General features: G+C 36.2%; 1 protein-coding gene across 10 annotated transcripts in view; it reads right to left on the bottom strand.

Annotated features, from left to right (window-relative positions):
- PTPRD (protein tyrosine phosphatase receptor type D) overlaps positions 1 to 24165 on the bottom strand; it is a 380605-nt gene that overhangs the window by 45718 nt on the left and 310722 nt on the right. For all 10 annotated transcript variants that reach the window (XM_056325255.1, XM_056325244.1, XM_056325247.1 and 7 more), the window contains 2 exons: positions 17252 to 17375; positions 6834 to 7009 (listed from right to left, as the gene is read on the bottom strand). In XM_056325255.1, coding sequence (XP_056181230.1) covers positions 6834 to 7009; positions 17252 to 17375 — 300 coding nt within the window. The remainder of the gene's footprint in view (positions 1 to 6833; positions 7010 to 17251; positions 17376 to 24165) is intronic.

Raw genomic sequence — 24165 nt, 5'->3', positions numbered from 1 at the left:
CCTGCCTCAGGGAAAAGGAACAGCTAACAGAAATCGCTTATTTTATGGGCAGAGAACCACAACATAAAAAACTGGATGCATGCCTTGAAAAATACCTGTGGCAGTACCAGGTATTGCCACATCATTCCAGGTAAAATTCTGGTATAAACAGTTCTTGAGAGCTTACAGTGGAAGAGACACCACAAAATATCCTATGGAGTTTACTCCATTCATGACATTGTATTTTGGAAGTTCTTTAACAGTTTAACGTTAATCAGCTTTGCTGCAAAGTTTATTTTTTCCTCCTAGAGCCCCACAGGCGGGGAAAATAGTTGATTGCCATGAAATTTTTAACAGCCTTTCACATCTTGAAGACTGTTACATTTTCCTTTGCTCTCTTTATATATAAACCAAATACAATTCTTTCTGTCTTTCCCCATACATCACTTCTCCAACATCTGATCACTGTTCTCTTCCAGATTATCTGTAATTTAGCAACATCTTTTCACATGGGGCATTCATTCTGTATGTCCTCAACTGCAAACGCGTATAAGCTGAAACAACCAGACATGGCATGCCAAAACTACTTTCAGCCTATGTAGTGGTGTTACAGCATTTCTTTTCACACAAAATTAACCCTGCTCAAATTACAGCATTTCCACAGCTATTTTGCTGGGTGACATAACAGTCTGAGTTTTAGCCGAGGCACAGTGCTTCTACCTGTAACATGACTAGAAAAATAAACTTTAAGCTTTATTTGTGTGCAGACTTCGCTGGTATACAACTAGGATCCAATTCTTACATGTATTAAGCATGACCCTGCCCCTGCACTTCTGAGAATCCTTCGATAATGAATCACTATATGGTTAGAGTTTTACAATTCTGACATGGCAACTGGTGACTTCAGCTCCTAAAATGGTGTAGAAATTCTTGGGACTGTGGCCATTGCTTTCTGTTACAGTGAAAAAGCCCCAGTACAAACCTACACATTTTTATTTTTATTTTTGTAAATCTGGTGAATGCATGGTCTAGTTGACTTTGGATTTTTCTGGGTTTTGGTTGTTTGGTTTTTGTTTGTTTGGGTTTTTTTCCCCCAGCTCTCTCATTCATTCTTCTTCTGACTCATATCTTAGCATGCTGAGCACTAAAGAAGTGAAATAAAACTGTGAGAGTACATCATTGACACAGAAATTACTGGTTTGCCATTAAAATTAGGGAATGAACAATGACAAAACTGCACATTTAATTCTTCTTTAGTAACAAAATACAACTCAGTATGGAAGAATGCCATTGCAGCACACATTCTATATGCTAATGTGTCTGCTGGGAGAGATGTTAACTTACTTCTTACCAGATAAAGATACACATATTTTTCTAGTTGCTGGAAAAAAAACCCTTATAATTCCCTATGTTTAAAAATACCTGTGCTGCCCAATACTAAACATCAGTGCAGCTTTTATGCACAGATCAATTACATTTTGTCTAAATACAATAAAGTACAGCTGCTCTTGGGAGTATATTGATACAACCTGTCAAAATTGTTAAATGAATGTATTGATGACTTTTCTACTCATATTAGTGAAGATGTCTTATTGTCACTTATTTTTGATCCAATATGTTGACAGGTAATAGCCCCAGTATTACCTGTCAAAAGATACTTGGGAGGAAAGATATTAATTTTGTTGTTGAAGCCCTGCACAACAAATGTAAAACTACCTTAATCACATTAAACTCTGCTGCGCAGCCTGTATTTTTCTGGAATATCTTAATGCATTTCATATAGACAAGAAAATAATGTTCTTCGTTTTCTTTGCTTATTACTTACTGTTGTGCATGTACCAGTGCTTTGTCTTAGATACGAGGTCAGCTACATTAAATATCAGTGCCATCACTCTGCCATCAACAAACCAAGATTCACTAAAAATGTCAGAAATTTGTGCATTTGGAGTAGAAGAATTCAAGGTTCTCCCCAGACCTGCCTTTATCTTTTCATTCCTATAGCAAGACTTAGAAATCTTTGGTGGACAAAAGTTTGTTTCAAAGCTATTCTTACAAAAGAGTCCCAAGGTACAATTGCACTTTCCACTGTGCTTATTCAAATGATTTTGGGGTTTGTACTACTTGACTCTGGAAAAAGCTTTGCTGATTTAATTTAATATGTACTCCTTAACAAAAACCCAAACAAACTTACCCACCAAACAAAACAGAACCCCAACAATTATTTTACCCTGATTTTCACTTTCAAGACACACATCTTCATCTACTTGATATTTCTACTGTAACCCAATCTTTCTTTTTCTAACACATGGGATAGTCTATAAATTATAAAAAAAATGAGTTGAAAGACACAGATGCAGTGTTTTGACTTGGGAAGATTCAGACCTGTTGCATGACACTTGGAATGACAGAAGTACTTATTTAGCAATGCAGCAACCACAGGAAAAGTCTGCCTGGCTTTTCTTGGGACTGCGCCAGTGTTCCTGACTCTCTCAGGTATTAGTGACCAGTTGAGAGAAGTTAAGTCCACAGACTCTTAACTATCCTTAGATGGTCTAATGGAACTGATACAGGACCCATGCAAATAGTCCCACCTATTCCAATACTGAGCAACAAAATCTGAGACAGGATATATGACCTTTCTACTGGGTTTGTTTCTACATCCTCCTTCCCAATGAAAACTCAGAATTCAAGATGTTGAACCCTGACAAACTAAGATGATTATTCTTGGCTTACATTTTTATATATTCTTGGGTTATAATACAGATATCCACTTTCTGACAGTCAAATGACAGACAAAAAAAAATCAGGCTAACAGAATGCCATAAATGTAGTTTTCCTGTGTATTCACTTAGTCATTAGCAAATTTGAATGAAGCTGATAGCATCAGTATGAAAAAGCTTTCCTCATCATTATGTAAGTTCAGAATCTGGCTTATATTTTAGTAATGTCTATGGTCGTTATATTGTAATTTAGCTTTGACCTTATTGGGGTTTTTTGACAGAAGACTAATACTAGGCACTATGGTCCCAATATACAAAATGTAGCCAATGGGGTTAAGGAGGGAGGTAAGTATTTTCTATCAATTCTAAAACAGCACAGTAAGTGTATTCAAGATAAGGAATTACATAGCAAAGAGGAAAGGACTGAATTTTCTTTCAAGTGGACAATGTACAACAGTATCCTACTCCGAAACGAGACAGGACTAAATGTTCCCTGTTTGAGGTAATATTATCTTTTGCTATGAAGTTTGATTCTCTGTCTTCATCTGATCATTCACGCCATTCACTACAGCACACTAGTTCTCAGAACATTCAATCAATTCAGAGGATAAAAAAAAAAATGAAAATTGCAACAGGGTTGGGGTTGGAGTGGAAGACAGTGGGGAAGAGGTACCGCACATTAATACTTTACAGCTTTCCTTAGTGTAACACAACTGCTTATTTTAGTCTTTAATTTTCAATGTTCAATACTGTTCTTTTATTTCATTTAAACTCATATATGGGACAAATATGCTACCAACACTGTTCCACACACTGCCAGTGTCTATAATATTTTTTGATATAAATTATGTGCATGGTGGCTGAATGATGGGACTGACTTTCTCTCTCTAGTCTGGTTTTGGTCAAGTGAGATTCAGGTGATGACATTTCATATGAAACCAACAAAGTGTGAAAGGTTGTAAGTGAAAGAACTTCTATTTTCCTGCAGCTTCCTTTTAGGCAAACAAATGAATAATGAATTCACTGTAACATCTTCATTTGACGTGCTCAGCTGTAAAATATGTATATTCTCAAAGCTGAAGTTAGTCAGACATCTAACACATGCTAATGAAGCAACTCTGTTTCTGCAGATGCAATTAACATCCTCATCTTTATCTGTGCAGTCCAGGTTAAAAAGGCTGATATCAAGCTGCAGGACTACATAATGAAAAATGCAAGCTAAACAGAAATGATGACATGGAGATGGAAAGCAGATGAAGTCCCAGAGAGAAATGATCATGCCTTGCAGCAGGAATAATGATTAGGCTGCCAAGACACAAAAGTAATCAAAACGGAATCAAAGGAAAAAGAGAAACAAAATTAGCAAAGATCTTCACCTCTAATGATATGTAACTGTGCTTGTATTTCATGTTTGAAATTTCACTTGGTCTCCTGCTATAAGGATATGCTATTTGAAATGATAGCATGAGATAAAAATGATGAAATGTTGCCATCATATTCTTTTCTCACACAGGGATTCCCACTGCTGCCTCATCATCAATACCATTAATTACATTACATGTAGATATTGTATTAGATAACTAATATATGATTAGATATTGATGAGGTAACTGAAACGCCATATTCATAGAGTTGCAGAGACGAAGATTTGAGCTGAATTACGTACTCAATAGCTGGTCTCTTATGCTCTGCATTGAATGCATCAAACTCCCTTGACCTATGAACACAGAATAAGCTAAATTATGCACAAAAAAATACGCAAACATAGGCATTGAACGCACGCACAATCCATTGACTAGATTGTCTGGTCTCTCATTACACTCAGGGAATGTCTTGCTGCTGAATGCTAATCACTTCTGGAGGTGATTACTATTCTGATCAGTGTTTTTTCAGGGTGCAGTCAGCACAGGCTAGAGTTAGCTTAAAACTCTGCTAAGCAATTACTGGAAAGAATGAGTAGAATTCCATTTAGTTACATCAAAACATCTTTCTGTGGTGGCTGTCTGTGGCCTGCAGTATTAAGATAAACTCTCAAGTATTTATATACACCTCCTGCAACGGGCTGCTTATTAGGATCAGATTTTTTCTTAGCACTGATGCTATTTAGCAGCAACTTTATTCTATAAGAAGTAATTAGTGAAGAAATGGCCAAAATTTAATTTACTTAATTGCAAACAACTGTCATTGCCTAGAACAGACAAGGCCTGTGTAGTGAAGATAAAATGAAAATTTCTGATAAAATTACCCTCTGCTGTGTACTAATTGCCATCAGGTACGCACAGGCAATGGTGTTAATGTAGGCTGAATTTACATGTGCAAAGTGATCTTATAATTAGAATGCTATACATTGCTTGAACTGCAAAAAACCTAATTATTTTTAAGAAGTGATGGAATGGTGAAAGAATAAATAAGTATGTATATAAATGTAGTTTGATAAGCCTCCAGAAGGGGATGACTGTTTGCAAGAGGTTCAACATATTATGTGATCATTGCAATTTTATGTACCCAAGCACATGAAAAAAATACAAATCAATGCAAACACAGTACAGCATTAAGCACCTTAGGCTTTATGGTGCATTCCCTCCTGTTCCAAGCTTGCACAGGCAAAAAAAATAATTCATTTTGTAATGGAACTCATCTATGAGTTACTGAAATATCAACTATTCTCCAGTTACTTCCATAAGATACTTTTTACTGACTACAAAGCTTTTCTGGATGATCATGTTCTCGATCTTCTGTATGGCATTTTTTGCACAGCGCCTTAAGTACCTTAGTTTTTCATATTACTAAGGGTCTTCCAGCTGTAATACTGCAGCCTGCCTTCCACTTGCAGCTCCCCACCCTTCGCACAAGCTCCCAGGACAGCGTACCACAGAATGCCTGTAGCAGTCTTGTTATTCAGCTCCTGGACAGTACTTGCAAAACCCCAACACTGTTGTTACAGCAGGTTCCCAAGGGAAGCAATTGCCACTGATGTTAGAATCACCCCTTCTTTCTCCCCTTTCCTGATTTTTACATTTGGTTGTACCTTCTGTTTTACACTACAGGACTCATCAATGTGTCTGCAGAAAGCTCAGTAATGAACCAGCTGTACAGCACTTTCACCAGTTGATGTCTGCCGCCAGCAGTGCTAACATATCATAAGCAGGAAAAACCCATGAGGAGTTTGACTGCATCTTGATGTAAAATAAGAGTTACTGTGCAAAAAGTATGGTGGGCGAACCACCTGCTTTATTGGAGAGGGCACTGAGGACTGGACATACTCTTTCTGAATGGCCACTGAGGAGGGTTTTTCCCTTTTCTTTCCTCACCATGTTTCTCCTTTATTTTTTTTTTTTCACTGACCTCCCCACCCCCAATAAATTCACAATTAGAACTGATGAATGCCATCAAATGAAGACCTGACAGTAAATCCTCACGTAAGTCTGTTACTACTCTTTCCATTGCTTTCCTTATTATATAACAAAAAAATATTGCTTTTGATTTCCTTCACATATAGCACATCTTTTATTTACTGTTATTAGAATAGCATCCTTATGTTTTAGTCCTTAACTTTCCCAATTTTACTTTACTCTGTAAAATTGAATTTGAAATACTTCAGAGAATTTTGTATTCTATTACTGCACACGCTGTTGCAGTTTCCCTAGCACCCATTGCATGCTAAAAAATATTTTTGTTTCTTTAGCAAATCCAAATGCTCACTGATCTTAAGTAATGTTTAATCTATACCACATAAAACCAAAAACTGAATGCTGTTGAGATACATTACCTTCCTCATAACAGGATATTCTTGATACTACAGAGGAAGCAGAATTTTCAATCACCTCCTAATATTTTCAGTATGATTGAAACAGGAAAAAAAAATAAAAATATCACTATGGATCAAGAGATTTCAAGTTTTTCAGAGTACAAAAACCCAACAAAACAAGTAGTGTGACTTGGTTCACAGAGGAACTAATATTCCTATGTAAGTGATTTTCATAGTATAAACACCTCTAAGTGGTGGCAACCTTGAAAAAAAAAAATCAGTTCTTGTGCATATACAGGAGGCAGACAAACATATATGCAGGAAAGAAAAAAACTTATGTGATTACTCAGGTACAGTATTATTAATATTTTATTTGCTTTCCTTACCCTTGACCTCTCTTCTAGTTTCGTCATCATGACAACAGTTGCACCCCGTTGCTCCCACATCATTCTCCAGAAGTCACCGAAGGTTTCCGGCAGCGCTCCTTGTGTTGCTATATAAGCATTCTGCTTTCTGTATCCATCTATGTAGTTGGCATTGATGTAGTCACTGCCTGGTATGCCTGTAATGAGAGGAGTAAAAAAGCGGGGCAGCATTTCTGTGCTGTCCTATTGTACAAGGGCTATAAAATCCTGTGACACAGCTGGATCAGTTAATCTTAGCTTGTTGCATGTCAAGTGGAACATGGGTACTTGCAAGTGAACGTATGCCATTTCTGGAGCTGAGGGGTATGATGGCTTCTCTGGGAATAACCATTCTTTTGAAACAAAGGACTTAGTCTGATAAGGAAGTATAAAGAAGCCTGAAAATCTGTAGCAGATGGATAGACCTGGGAGTGGAAGCAGCAGCATTTAAGAGCTGTTGTGACACTGCCTGCGGTCACTCACTGGTATGGCAGCCTCTGCCTGGGCCAGACAGGGAAGCCGCTCCATCGGATGCTGTAAGTAGAACCCATTTAACGCTCTTGTTGAGCTCACTGCGGTTTTTTGTTGTGTTTTTGTTTGTTTGTTTGTTTGTTTGTTTGTTTAATACAGAACATTGTTAAAACTATTAATATTGCTGCCTCGTTTGTTTTTTCCATTAAATGGGAAGCTAACTATAAGCTTTATTTTAGCAAAAGACATTATGTAAGTCAGCTTTAAGAAACAGTGGAATTTGCTAAATGGTGTGTGCATGAAATAAAGGCCTCTGCAAGTCTGAATAAAAAATAAATGCACAAAAAGAAGATGGAATCCAAGACCTGTGGGCACATTGGACCAAAAATGTCAATTGCTCAAGGGTCAGGTATTTTGGACAAGACTTACAGAGGGACCTTCGGTGTGTCTACTGGACACATGTCCATGCTGTAAGCCACATGGAAGGGAGCCAGCTCCTAACTGGAATCTATTTAACTGAGGGTATGCAGTGCCATGTCTACTAGCAAGAATTGGACCATAACATGCTGCCAAGGTCAAGGACGAGTACTGGCTGTAGTGAAGATCATGTTACCAGTCTGGACTACTAAGGTAGCTATGTTCACAGAAAGGGCTAAACATGGACATATCTGTCTCAGTCCCATCCCTCCTGGATTCAGCGGTGCAGTGCCCAGCTTTTAACTCAGGCTATGTGCATATTGGAAGATAAAGCATGGCAGGCATCAGTTTTTATGTCACTGCTGTTTTTTTTTAGCTGATGACTTGAAGAAGAAAAAGATACCTATGTGAGATCTCAGTGCTGGTGGGATGGCAAAGCAGTGTTTCCCACTAGAGTGTTGAACATGCAAGCATTCCCCAGAAGAGTTAGCTTAAATACCGACTGTATCATAATAAAATGATATAAAAGATCTGTTAAAGTAATTAACAGAAGTTACTTCTTTGAGCAGAAATGAATGATTTATGTTAACACAGCCAATCTGCCATGCCCAAGTCTACAACCTCAGGATACGTTGCAGGTTCCACAAACATTTTCAAGACAGTAAGGTTATACAGGCTCCCTGGCTTATTCTAAAGCTGTGGCTAATTTCACTCCACAAAGAAACAGAGTTGAATTTCTTTGGCTATGAAACATAATACATTTTCAAATATGTTCTAAAAAAAGTTTCTCAAGTTTTCCATCCCATCCTGAACCTCCAAAACCATTCTGATGTATCATCTCCTGCTAGCGATCCCAAACCAGGAATTACTGAGGCTGCATACTCCTGTCTTTTCAAAATAATTTGAATTCAAATCGAAAATAGAGGGACATCTTTACATTTTTTTTGTTTGTTTGCTTGATTTTAGCCACAATTTGAAGAGTTTCTACACTCACTCTGGGTAAGCTTAGTGTTTCATTCCACCATGTACTTACGTCATGAACAAACACACTGATTAACTGTGACACTAGTTAAGAACCAATCTAATCTGGAAATGACTCAGCATATGGGTTAGTGCAGCTGTAGTCTGGCATAAACTTTTGCCTTTATGCCCAAGAAAGCTCAATAGATTTTCTTAGCTCTATGTTCAAATTATATTTAAACACAAATTTTAACTTGATTTGACTTTCTGTACAATTAGAGGAAAAATATGCCAAAATATTTTGAGGAAAGAAAGAATTTGTAACTTCAGGGGCAAAAAAGAGGTAGCAAATGACACTCCTCGGGCAAGATGCATGGATGGACACAGGAATATTGCTTGACTATGATTAGAGGTGAACAAAAGTCTCTTCTGGAAGAAAAATAAAATAAAATAAACACTTTAAAACCTGCATAGTCAATAGCTGAAAAGGATGTTTTCCCTCCATGAAAGGCAGATATTGGAATTCAAAAGCCTCGTTCTTGTAGACTTGAAATTTTTTACATGATACTTCTTATTGGAATTAATGACTTAGAAAATAAAACTGCTAGGCATAATGCTGTATTTTCTTCCTTTATCAAGATAATAAAACATTTTTGCACAAAAAAGATGAGAAAGAAAAATGAAGCCAACAAGAGAAATCTACACCAACTGGGTGCTATTACCAAAGGAACTGAGAAAGCTGGTAAAGAAATGTTTTCTGCATAAATTAGAATTATATTATGATGACTGGTATCACACTTTGAAACATATGTTATAAATAAAAGCCTGAGGAAAAAAATGAAAAAGAAAACTCTTTGTAAAGTGGTTAAATGATCTTTTGGGAAAGCTGTCCTCTGGAGCTGATACTGCACAAACTCAGCATGAAAATTAAGCATGAGAAATATTGCAAACTGTGCACTGAAGAATGATCTTTAAAAATGTTAGCAGACAATCCTAGTACCTGATGTAAAAAAAAATCCAGAATGACTAAAATTGTAAATAATCTTTCTACTTAATTGTATAAAATTTATTGATAAATCATATTAAAATAAATAAATTTTAAATTAAATACATTCTAATTCTTTAAATTACAATGAAGAAAAGCTTCCAGGTTATACCTTACTTGATCACAGATGCAAGTAAGAAAGAACTACTAATTACTAATATTTGCAAAGAGGATTTCTTCCCAGCTAGGTTAAAATGGTAATTTCCACTCTATTCCTCCATTTGCCTTTTATCAAGAGGACACAACATATCTTGTATATTCTTTAGCCAGAAAAAAACCCCAAACTTTTACAAGGCAAATCAGCCTCACTGCACTTGAAACGGATGTGGCTGGGACGTGGACAGGGAAGTCCATTTACCACAGACCGAAGCAACTGTTATTGACTTAAGTAATGTCGTTTTTGGAAAAACTAGGTGCTACTCCAAGAAATTGCATTGAGACCTTTTCATCAAGGGTTTATCTCTAGCAGAATACAGTGCTCTATAGGGTTTTATCTCTACTGAGATCAAGAGAACAAAAGGATTCACAGTGGTCACCTCCATTGTCTCACCTAAAGTATCCATCCATTAGGTGTTTTCTTTGTTCTCCATCCAGTCTCATAGTCCCTTCAAGTATCATATCCATTTCTCACACTGAGTCTCTTTTCATCACTGTTTTCACGCATGACCTCAGTTTCACATCCTGTTGCAAAATCCTTTTGTATTCTGTAATTCCATTTTCCCATTCTTACTTTCCACCTTGCACTTTGCCATACCAGTTTTTTTCATCAGCTATGTCCCCACAGCGCATAAACTTAAAGCTGTCTAGGGGAGATGCCTTATCGTAAGAGGCCTAATGAATTGTGTGCAGTTTAAAAATAACATACCCAAAGCCCGAACATCTGCAAATATCTACACTGACCAAGCAGAAAGAATTATCAAAGGCAAATAAATCTAAATATTAAAATGTCACTTTCTCCAGTGGTTTTCCTGGCCACAACCTCATTCTGACCTGAGAAAGCTGCACAATCCTCTGTCAAGTCTAATAGTGCAAAAACAATCAAATGACAACTAGTTTGATTGCAGTACAATGAAATTCTGCAAACCTTTGTTAGCTGCCATAGCTTGAAGGCAACATACCCACAAGCACAGCAGCAATTGCCATCACTACTTAAATTTGGGCTTAATAGTTAAGTCAGTTGTTCTGTAAAAAGACGGGTCAAGAAGGGGACAAAGAAATGAAATTCTGTCTTCAGTAATATTCATATGAACTTTAACTAAGCCTGTTGGCATCAGTGGGGTTTACTGCAGATTTAGGATGGCGTACCTGAAGTGTAAATTTAGGTTAATCCATGCAGCATAACATGACTTTTACAAGTTTCATGAAGAGATAAACAGTTTCACCACAAAAAGTCAGCTAAAGATTAAGCTTCCAGACTGGAATTCTGCCATCACTATTTTCTCGTAGCCTTTTCAGCTATGGTGATGAATGACCAAAGACTGCAGTCTCCTTATTCTGCCAGGCAGGAATTGAGCACAATGGGTGAAGAATCAGATGAGTAGTTGAGCATAAAAGACATATCATTTTAAAATATTGCAAGAACACAAAGCAATCCAGATTTTACAGAGTAAGAGTGAATAAGCAATGAAACAAGATTAGCCAATACCACAATTAAAGTGCAAAAGATTAAAGAAAAATAACTCTGTAGCTTCTGATATATGCTGAGACTACTCATGAACTGTGATGGGAGTACAGCTTGCTGCAACTTAGACTCAGATCCACAAGGCTAATAGCGTAGACCTCAGAATTATTCTCTTGATTTCCTGAAGACAGTTATAATCTTAAACAGTTTTAATTAGACTTCACATTTTATTCACAAACTCAAATCAAATAATGAAATTATTTCAAACCTTTACAAAGGCTAAGTACTGAACAGCTTTTCTATTTAAAACAAATTAAACCATAAACCTTTGTTTCTGTGCTGCTTCCCTAAGAGATGTGCTGTTAGTCACAAAAAGAGTGTGTAGTAATAGGATTAAATTCTGTCATGCTTGTAAACAAGTTGGAAATGCAGTGATGAACTCAGAATGCTGATGAAGCTATACTATTGGTTTAAATCAATGACTGATGTTTTGAACTACGTCAGAGCAAAAATGAACTAAGGCAGCTACTAGGTGCCAGTAGAAACTGTTTATGTGGAAGTTATTGTAACATAATATATATATAGTTAAGGATTTTATCAAATTCAAATGGTCTAAGCACAAATTGTACTGTACAAGCTAACTGAAAAATGAAGCAGCACAAGATCAATGAAGATATTGTAGTAATGAATGTTTGTAAAATGAAACCTTTTTTACAAAGACTGAGGAAAATTCACTACATATGACCCTAACAATGTAAGATAAGAAGGTAAAAAAAAAAAAAGACAGAAAAAAACCACCTACAGGTTGCTGGATTGTTGATGGACTGTTAGCACTAGGAGAGTCTGATGAAGAGGGAAAAGATGAAAGATATCTCAGAGTGAAATGCTGAATTATAGAGAATTATGGAAAGAAGGCAATGTCAAAAGAGATGGGTAGAAGATGCAGAATTAAGCAGGACAAAGAAAGGGACTGTGCAGAGGACAGAAGACAAAGTTTTGAAAGGAAAAGGTGAAAAAAATCTAATAAAGGTGAAATTACAGATGTAAACTAAGAACTAAGAGCCATATATCTGCAGGCAAAATGGGAAACTTGAAGGTGGGTAGCAGAAAAAGGGGCTGGGAAAGAGGAGGAGTTCTCTTAGGAAGAAGAAACGAAGCTTGGGATTTTTTTGTTTTGCTTTAGAAGTTGGCTGGTATTAAGAAAAGGTACAGAATGAAAGTAAACATTATTCAGTGCAGTTCCTCAGAGACAGTGATAACAGCATTGTGCCAGAACACTGGTCACAATGCACCGACATTGCAGTATGTTACATGATAGTTCAAAGCGATATTGGAATCCAACATGAAGTCATCATTCTCTGATTACAGCTGTCTGAAATGTCATATAGTGATTCTCCAACTCTTTGAGACTGAGTAACATCAAGCTATCTATCAACGGAGTCTTTTTTTGCATAGAAATACTAATGTAGATCTCTAAAGGATGCACTAAAAGGGGTTGATGAGTGCCTCTACTAATATGAAATTATATGATTTCTGGTTTGACTATTCCTGAAAAAAACAGTTTCAATATGACAGTGCACAGGAAATTGTGGTGTGCCAAACCTTCATTACCTATTCAAGAGCAATGCCACTGATGTTTTGCTGAAGCTTTCCCCAATGGACAGTGTAGATACGTATACAGGATAAAGACAGTATTGTTCTGAGCTGATTTCAAGGGTATCAAGAATGACATCATTTTTGTTGTTATGTTACATCTGTAACAGCATGGTAGATCCGTAGGCCAAAATGATACCCCTACAACTTCTTTGTGGCGTTGAGACAGCCACCATGAAGTCTACTATATGAAGTCTACTTCATAGAGACTTCTACACCATGAAGTCTACTTCACTGATATTTCTGTACCCTATCACCCTCATCACTGAAACACTTCCGTTGTTTTTAAGGCAGTCCAGGCTTGCAGGGGGACAGGGCATACAATTACTCTAAGTGTGTAACTGTATACTGTTAGCAGATTGCAACGCAACTAGAGAGCACACAGAATTTGTACAGTCCATGGCTGTTAAAGAATTTATACTGATTAGAATACTTTTCAAATCTAAAGATGATGGCCTACATACTCAATGATAATAGACCAGTAACCGGCAATCAGATAAACAAGAATATTAGCTACTAAATTTCCCATCAGACAAAAGTTACACTGCTGAAATATAATATATATATCTATAATTTTTTTTTAACACTAGCATTATGCAAATCCATGCTACATATGGCAGACTTTTAGTCTTGGATGTCTCCTGAAAGAACAGACAAGACTTTTTACAATGTAGAATTTTTAATCATTTTTTCCCCAGTATTTTATTTACTTCTTAGAGGATTAAGATTGCAGACCTAGATGTTTTAACTTGATACATTTCTCTTTTAATTGGTAAATTCTGCTTTCAATACCATGTAGACACATATGATAAACTGCACCACGTTATAACATTCTTTCATTATACTGTGAAATTCCAAATGTCCCTCTCAGACACATCCAAAGACAGCACAACATGAGCAACGAGAGTTCAAGAACATGGGAACAAAATTTTGCAAAATAGTGTTTCCCTTCAAGTGGAAATTCAAATTACCACATCTAATCTCAGTTTTCCTTCCAAAGGAACATCTAATGTAATAAAAATAACACAATGGTGAGTTTAATAACATAAAGAGTACTTCTTACAAAGTGAGCAATTATATTGTGGAAGTCTATGCTATATACAATTACAGAGACCAGGAATGTAGTGGGGATTCAAAACCAAGTTGGAACATCTAACAGGAGTTGTAAAAGTTACTAAAATAAACACTTTGAAAGTGTTACTAAACCTTGTGTTCCAAGGATAATGTAATTTTTAACAACTTTATGTAATCAGAGGGTGCAAAGAAGTAATTTCAAATTTCTACTACATGCTTCTGAAGAATTTCTATGAATCAATTCATATTGGCTATAGTCAGAGAGGGGCAACTGAACAAAAGCGACCTGGCTCCCCACTCTAGAGTAGGTCATTAACAGTGTTCCACGTTTGTGCAACACATCAAGAGGCAAAGTGATCACCAGTGTAGGATTAGTTTGGCAGAAGCTTAGTTTCTTGTTCATATATATTTGGCTCTTAAAAGGGATCAGGTGACTAGGTCCAGAATGGCGCTCTGCGTCTTAGAAAGAGGACAGTTACTGTTCAAAACTCACTGACAACATCAGTCTTCTTATGGCTGTCAAAGAATACCAGATAAGCCCTGTATGTAAAATCCAACCAAATATTCTACATATAGCTGTAACAAAATGTAATGTAGTCCAAATCTACATCCTCATCAACTTGTATAGGATTATAGGTAAAGGAGAATTTTAATTTTTTTAAACGATATTCAAAGTATTGATTTCTGTGGTAGCAAGAAAACAAACACAGCTGTCAACTCATTAAACTGCTAGGCAGAGTGCATATTTTCATTGTAGGAATATTACATAAAACTTGAAAGAGAAGCATTTATTACCAAATGCCATGCCCAGTGTACTGTACTTATGAAGGTACACACACAGAATTTCAGAAACACAATCATGTAACATCCCAGGGGGGAAAAATACTTAACAGGATAAAGAAATAATGATTTACAACTGTTTTCAAGAAAAATCATCATAAAATAAAAAAGCATTTAATATTTGATTTATGTTGCTTTTTTTCACAATAAACTGAACACTGCGAAAATACTTAAAAACAGGCAAATCGACGGATAGGTCAAAATCCCATTTATGGCATTAGACCTAACACTGGTATTTCAAAGGGCTGTAATATTTTTACTTTTTTAAAGACACTGACTACTTTAGGGTTAGAATTTTTAGCGTCATTGTAGTTAGTATTTCCTGCTTAAAAATGGGAATCAAACCACAGTTTAACAGCATGTTGTCCATGCTCCTTAAAATACTTAGTCCTTTCCTACAGGTACAATGTATACCTTTTTCATATTTTTATTATCTTATGTTTTAAAGAAGTAGTCTAATATACTGTGTAATTTGATACTTTCAATTCCCGTGACTGTTGTTTTCTGTTTTGCCTCTTAATTTTTCTTCCCATTCTCTGAATGTGTTCACTTTCTGTAATGGAACCAAATTTCATGGGTCATTTACATGAAGGGCAACCTGGAAGAACTTTTTAAGCCGAGATGTCTAACTTATAAATTAACAAATACATTTACTTGCAACTAGATGATTTCCTCTCCTGCTTCCCCCCATTACACAACTCTTTCTCCAAACAAATCCTATGAAAATCTTGAGTCTTCTGTAATACAGACCTATTTCTGAGCTACACATTTTGTTCCAAAGAACTTTACATAACAATTCAGAACAGCTGTCCAATTGCTGTTCCTGGACTTTCCTGACATTTAGTTCTCTTGTCTGGTCCACTGTCACAGAAAGGGGTATTCTTCTTGAATTACATATAAGGCTAATTAAAATAACCTCTCTTCAATACTGAGATAGCTAGTTCAACCATTCTATATGGCTATGTTCTTCTACAAGGTAATGTGAAAAATTCTAAGCAATGCTACAAAAAGTCTTGTCAGAACTGCTGTATGAGCTTCAGAGGTGGAATAAACATAAGCAGATTATCACATGCAAATTCTTCAAGGCAATCATTTACATTTTCTAATACATTTGAGAAGCTCTTATCTATGTTATCAAAGCCCACAGTATGCAGCTGCAATAAATAATGGAAGATCTAAACTTCAAACAGTGGGATTGCCTTTTTATTCTGCAAGCAGCTAATATTAAAATAGATTACACCTATAAATATCGTCCTTCCTGTAGCCAGTGTCTTCAGTCTGGAGTAGCCAAAGATAAGAACCTGTTTATAATAGTAAATGAAAACATTCTGCAGTTTAGAATGTTAGGACTGAAATAGTTATGACCTTGAATACAGTTCCCTACATCTTATGTATGATATTGAAGCCGTGTCAGAGTTGCTAAAGACAATTTTTATTGTCACTTAAATTGTTTTACTTAAATTATAATTGATTATATTCTGGCCATCATTAATACCCGACTGTCAACAGTACAGAATAAACTGAAAATCTGTCTTCATCCTAGGAAGCAGATTAATGGTAAGGCAGAACTGGTAGGAAAAGGAATCCTCTGAGTGAAAACCAATACCTCCCGTTGCTTTAGCCCTTGGCAAAAGAGACACAATACACAGGGCTGATCACATTGGACAGTTCACTTAAGTTAGAAGTCTAAGATGTTTAATTTTTTGGAAAGCTTTTTGCCAAAAAAATGTAATGAAGAGTTCTCATTATACCGCTCTGCCAATGTTTTGGCAGTGGAATACTGTGGTTCCAACAGTGTCTGCATATGGGCATTTGTTTAAATACTATTGTTTAACATTCCGATAGTAAATGGAAAAGGAAAAAATGGAAGTTTTAACACAGTGTTCTCAAAATTCTCCCTGAGAACATGAAGTTGAACTTATTTTTTCTCCCACATTAAGGATTTGGCAACTGAAACTCAATAAACAGATATGCTGATAATGTCATTCATTAACAAAGCTGTCGATTCATGCATGGTTATTGCTATATTTGCTTTTTAGAATTAGTATAAGTAAACAGTAAAAATAATTTACTTTAAATAACACATTGGCATACACACAGGAACTCAATGCATTCAGTGCTACATGTGAACCTGTGTCAGTTTTAAGGCATTTTCATAATGAATTACTGAGAAAGAACATCCAAAAAGGATTGTCATTATAGAAATTCACTGGAAGTACTTTTATTAACACTTCTTTATAGTACTATGCAAAGGTATCTGTAGGTAAATACGTACTAGATGCAAGGATTTAATTAGTTTAAGTTTAAAACTCTCCTTACCTTCTATTGCTGACAGTAGAACGCGAGAATGGTCATATGCAATTACATTTGCATATCTATTCTTTGGTTTGTTTACTTCCAGGTTAGAGTGTTCCCATGTGAACTGCTGACCAGGATCAATAGACTTCAAAAGAGAAAGAGAAGAAAGTACGAGGAAACTTTTAGCTAAGGACTACTTACTTGTTGTATTTATATTGATTACAAATCATATGATCCCATTGTTTACTCTTGAAATATTTTGCTTTTGACAGAGAATTATTACTTTGGGACACATTGTGACATATATCATATTACATAAAGCATTTTGTATTTATGCATCTGAAATTGCCATCAGGAATTTAAACCATAAACTTTTCAAATCTAAGGCTTTCTCTTCAGAAAGGCAAGGGTATGCTATCCATCTTTTATCTTTTCAGTTTGGCAAGTGACAGGTTCCAGCATAACAGAGAATGAAAGAACTGTCAGAAATCTCAAAAAGACTGCGACGAAGGGGAATAAATAATGTTGTCTTTCTCTATTACTAAGTGCACATGTTCAAACAATTCAGCGCCCTGTTAACTAAATAAACTCCAAATGGTCCTGAAAAAGTTTTCCAGAAGAAAAATAATGTTGTTTCTCTTCTTTCACTTTGATGCCAGGCCAACACATGATACTAGTGTGGCTCAGGGAAGCAACTGCATATCATCCAGATACAACATGAAGAGATTCTATTTTTTATCTCCTTGAGTCATAAATGAGAGTCCAATTCAGGCATATTTGAAATTTTAATGATCTCTGATTTATACACATAACTATATGTTCCTAGAATCACTGCTTATTTCCCGTTTTCTTCATGTTACAGGATGGAGTTACTGAAGCTTGTCACACACTCCTTCATCCTTCACCAGTAAGAAGACTCCAGGCTCTACTACTTATTTTTACCTCTATGGCTGAGGTATACATACAGTTGGGTAAATACAAAATACATAACAGATGGTACTTGCTTATGCCTGCTACAGCAGTGGCTGCATGAAAGGTCATCTCATACTGAGAAGTCGCAATTAATCACATATTGTTTTACTTTCCCTGGCTGTAACATTAGAGACTTTAAAACTGTTTCAACAACACATATATGCAACTATGTTTTGTGACTCATGCCCTTTGCTTAATGCCAGTAAAAATCAGCAGCTCCCTATGCAAGGTTGCTGTATATTATAAAAAATAAAAACACACAGATAAGCCTAAATGAGGCAGTTCACCGACACTATGTTCACTTTCTGTGAGTAGTCCAGCCACAAAACACAAGCTGGAAACTCCATACTGCTCCTACTGCATCAAGCCATCACTACTACACCACTTCTACCAACTCCTCCCAGGGCTACAACAGCTGTGAGTCCACTTTAATGGAAATGAAAAATGACCTGTAATCTATTACAGTAGGATTTATTAGACAATGAACATGTGCAAAATTAATTAGTGTGAGCTGTAAGGATCTATCCCTTAGATTAATAATTACTATTTGGCCAGTCAGAAAACTGCTTCATGCTTACATATTTTTACATGTGTTATAAAATTTATTTATGTAACGTTCAGAGAATGACTGTTTCTTTCTTGAGATCATTCTAAAGATATCCACTTTTCTTGGCTGCCTGATAGAGATGTCTTAGAATACCCCAGCATTCCTGTTTAGGAAACCGAGTCCCACTAGCTTATCTTTTTACTAATACCCTAGACTCAATTAACTTCTATAACAGTTACTGACTAATTTTCCTGACTATTTCTAACTTTCATTAGAGTCCTCTGGAGCTGGGACTGAAAAGTTATCCTGCATAACCTAGCAGAGATCTCCTGAGCAAAGGAGTGTGATGGTTCAGGTTTTGGCTCACCATTTGCATACTGCTTCTCCTACAGTAGCTGAGGCAGAGTGTGTGGCAGCTCCTCCCTCAAGAGGAAATGAGATGGGACTTTTTAGAGGAATGAAGAATAAATGAAATGCTTGGAAGCATGATGAAGGCCATGAAAATGTTTCTTGTGGTTTTGATGTTATTCCCTTGACTTCTATCACTGTGTGTGTTACTAACAGTTCAAAAGGTGTTCTTAAATGGTTTTCAGCTCTGAATGAATCTGATTTCTTTTAATTTCCACATAACTTCTGCCCTCCAAAACTTTTGTTCTTTTAAAAAAGCAGTATTTGTGTTCATAATCTTAGCAATTTGTGGGACTAAGTTTAACATATCTTAGTATGTTAATAGTATTAATATCTTGTTATTTCTAAGCTAGTAATTTAATAGACTAGATACTGAAAGTTTTACAAAACTGTTGATGACTTTTTTTCAAGCCTGATTGTGTTTTCTTCTTATATGTATGAACAACAAACTAGCACCCAATTGGTATTCTGCCACCTGCAAAAGTACTCATCATTCCGGTGCTGTGCTTAAGTATAAACATAATAACCTGATCCTTCCAATATTAGGGCTTGGTCCCTCTCCAGCCAAAGCATTACTTTTTTGATTACATAGTTAAATTCCTAATTACCAATAAAGCAAGTGGTTTTACTTTGTAACATTTTTCTTCCATTTTCTTCCAGTTTAGTTTCGTCACAGTAATGCTCTCCCATCCTCTGAAATGGAAGGCCGATAGAATTTTGAAGCAGGCAAGCACTGTTTGTTTCATTTAGAAACACAAGCATTTTTACCTTTACTGTTAAGTGCTATTTATTTAATCTAAGGTGAAAAGAAAGAATCTGGACCACATTTCCATCAGCACTGGGAAGAGGAGTGTCATATGTAATATACATCTTTATCATCTGACCAGCAAGCAATTCATCTACATCATATGGGTTGGAAAGCAATCAAATTTACATAACGACCTCTCAGCAAAGAATATCCCCTCTTACTTTTTTTAGCGAATGGAGGTGAATAAGGTAACTTATGAAAGATGTTTGCAGGTCAAATTTTCAGTATTTTCAAAAGTAATTAGTATGAATTCAGCTCAGATTTCTAGTAATAATTTAGAACATAAACATAGTAATCTCAAAATAAACAGAAGATGTTCTCAATATGTTAGTGCATTATACGCTAAATAAATTATTAAATAAAATCAATTATTTGACCAGGAATAAAGCATATCTGCACTGCCTGTGACTACCTAGTCAGAAATTTTTGAGGCATATACGCAAACATGTTAACTAAAGAGCAGCCCAGTGCCCCATATTGAGGCAACACTGCCCTGCATTGTTTTAGATACATACTGAAGGAGACACTGGGCGTGATCTTTTAGGTTTTTACCTACAGTGTACAAACATCTGGGAATGAATTCACAGTATAAGATGTCACATATACCTCTTCACATATGACAAGAAAACCGGAAAATAACAGAATAAACTGGCTGACTAACATGCTACTAGTTTTGAGACTGGACTACAGGACTTGGGCTTTACCTTATAAATAATAAAAAAAGATGTATACAAATTAAAATAACCCATAAACAATCTATGCAAAATTATAACTACTTGCAAACAGAAAGTTTAAGATGCATTTTTGCATATACTTGGAAAAGTAAAAAAGCACTTAGAAAATTAGGGACTAAGTAGATCCTTACCCATTATGAGAAAGAGCTTCAGTTCTATATTACACCTATTGTTAATGTGAATTTATAGACTATTAAGAATACTTTACATTTAAAGCTTAACTTCAGCTGTTTGTTATTACTCTTCCCCTTCTCATTCCTTACTGTTTAAGTGATCTAAAGTTGTCTTTAAATACCAAGAAAAAAATCAAACATCAGCTTTCTCTGTCACCTATTTGTAGAAGTAGATGAGGATATGATCATCACAGCAGCATACTATATTCCTAATTCATTTATTTGTATGATGTATGGCCAGATGGTCTAATTCAGTGATTAATATTTAGGCCCACATGCAGACATAGTTAACATAAATTATGTCAAAACCAGGCAAATGGACTGAACTTTAATCTTTACTGTTTTTCTCACCAATCTGAACCACTTTGTGGCCTTACTATCCTCCCACAAAGCGCTGTTTTGTCAAAAGAAAGTTAATTATATTTCCTCAGACTTAATAGCCACACTGGAACAAAGAGTAGAGTGGTATTGGCAGACACATTTCAAAAGTGTGAAAGACCAATAACTCATGAATAACAAGTCTGTACTAACAGTTTTAATGAGTGCTTTAATGGTTTAATGGATGGCACTTTAATAGGATTTCCAGTATATTCATTCTGAAAGCCTGCCTTCAATAAAGCTGTCATTAACAAAGAACTGGATTTCTTCATAGCATAACTGTGTAGCACGGGTGCTTTGTGCAAAAGAAATAAAGATATCTGTAATACTGTTATTGCCCTCCCATGCTTTGACTTATCTTTCAGCTATTGTGTTCTAAATGGTTGGATGTGGAAAAAAGTCTGATCTGTTAATGGGAAAAGACTTGAGTAATATTTGCTAGTACAATGCATCATCCATAAAAATTAGTTCTTTGACTACGAATCATAGTAACCAAAATGTGTTTCCAGAAGAATTTCAAACCCCCTTCCAGTAACCTCTGTACCTGCTCATTGTGAAGATTTCCTTTATACTGCTTAAACAACAGGCAAATATTCCCTGCTGTGATCGTAAGACTTCCAGGAGTATATCCTGGTACAGTATTGAGGAAGGAATAATTATGACAAAATGCCATCCTTCCTGGATGCTTGCCTGTCCTGAATCAGAGCTCTACTACGGGTCACTATGCCAGCAAATTAAAAGCTATCAGGTCTGTGTCCTTATGTGTGTCATGTTTTCAGCTGGGACAGACTTAGTTTTCTTCCCAGTCTCTGGTGCAGTGCTGTGTTTTAGATTTGGTGTGAGAACAATGTCGATAGCACATGGATGTTTTTGGTTATTGTTGGGTAATGTTTATACCTAGTCAAGGACTTCTCAGTTTCTCAGGCCTTGCCAGCCAGAGGGCTGGGGGACACAGGAAATTGGGACACAGCCAGGAGAGGTGACCCAAGCTGGCCAAAGGGATATTCCATACCATGGGACGTCATGCTGAGTATATAAACTGGAGGAAAAAGAAGGAAGAAGGCACATTTGGCATTATGGCATTTGTCTTCCCAAGTAACCGTTACGTGTGATGGAGCCCGGCTTTCCTGGGGATGGCCAAACACCTGCCTGCCCATGGGAAGTGGTGAGTGAATTCCTTGTTTCTTTCTGCTTGTGTGTGTGGCTTTTTCTTTACCTATTAAATTGTTCTTATCTCAACCCTTGAATTATACACTCCTTTTCCGATTCTCCTCCTCATCCCTCTTGGTGGTGGTGGGGGGGTGGTGAAGGACAAGCGAGCAAGTGGCTGTGGGGTACTTACTAACTTAAAATTACTAGGTGGGGTTAAACGGATTGTGAGTTACTGCATAGGTTTCACAAGCCCAGATGGGGAAGGTAGCATGTCCTGTAAAGAGACTCTCAGCACTGTAGGTGCTGTGTTTGAGGCTGCAAATTAAATCATGAAAAATCACTGAGTCACAGAGCAACAACCTAAGACCAGGCAGAGAAAGAAGAATGAAAACCCCCAAATTTTAGAGGATGTCAATGCAAATAGACTGTAAAACTGGACAAGATAGTCAGCTACCCATAAAATTGAACAGTTTGACCCGCTTTTACCAATGTCAGCAACTGCAATGAAAAGTTCCTATCATAGCTCATGAATCTATAATAGGATGCTATCATATTATGCAGGAAACTTACTAATAGAATGAGATTTACATACTACATTACCAAAATATGAATGCTAGATGCATGAACATTAATACATGATCATGGCAATTTGCCAAATGGAATTAAATTTTCTAATTAAGGCAGAGCTTTTTACACCATGCTGTAAAGGCTGCCATTTTCAAGAGATATGGGGGGGAATAACCCTCATTTTTTGCTAACTAAATATTCTTTGGAACTCAAATACAATTTTGCATCCTGGCCCTAAAAACAGTTAAAAATGCACAGATGAGACATTTCCTGTTGAATCTCAAAGGAAAGTTTTTCAAGAGTAGCTAGAAATACAACTAAGGCTTTTGCCAAACTCTTCTCAAGAACAAAAGTATTTTCTCTGCAATGTCAAGCTAATATTCCTATGACCAAATGAGATCATGTAAAACCTGATGCCAGTGGAATTAAAGAAGCTATAAATGCATATAACTAAAGTACACTTAAGGAGGAAAACAACCATTCTTTGAACACCTTTGAAGAAGAATCTCTATTACATAAAAATCTTTAGAAAACCTAACTTTTTAAGAACCAATCCCACTGTTCCGTGTTTCTTTGCCTCTAGTCTTAAACACAATTTGCTTACTCCCCATCTGCAATTAAACTTTGTATGTGATACCAAAAACCAGTTGTGGTGGAAATAATTTTGTGTTGAAAGCACTCAACTTCAGGTAGCAAATAAATATCAGGAGCAGAAGAATACCTGAGTAGTAAAATGCTTTGTTTATTTTAAATATTTTTTGTGACTAAAGCATCCTGTTGTTTTGTTTTATATATTACATAAAATACAGCAGCTCTGAAACACTAAACTTTGGAATTGCCTCCTATGAGGCAATGGTGTTTCTTTAAATTTTCAAAGTATTTTTAAAGCACTGGCAACATTATTATTTTTTTGTGAAAGGAGTAAAATTCATAAATGATTTCTCCATTGCCCTCCATCCCCCCAAAAAAATATTGTAAATTAATCTTACAAAGAGCCCCCCAAAAAACTCAGTTTTACCAATAATGACCTACACAGTCTATCCTTGAATAATTCTTGCTGTAAGAAATGGACTACTTTTCTCTTCCTACACTGCTTTCAGTTGGACAAAATAAAACTGACTTTTATTACAGTACTTGACTATTTAAACTGTCTCTGTGGAATTCCTTGGCAAAATGGCATTAGATATCAGACCAAA

This window comes from Falco biarmicus, chromosome Z (genome assembly GCF_023638135.1).
Source record: "Falco biarmicus isolate bFalBia1 chromosome Z, bFalBia1.pri, whole genome shotgun sequence".
In the NCBI taxonomy this organism is placed as follows: domain Eukaryota; kingdom Metazoa; phylum Chordata; class Aves; order Falconiformes; family Falconidae; genus Falco; species Falco biarmicus.
This window is presented reverse-complemented; position numbering and strand designations above follow the sequence as displayed.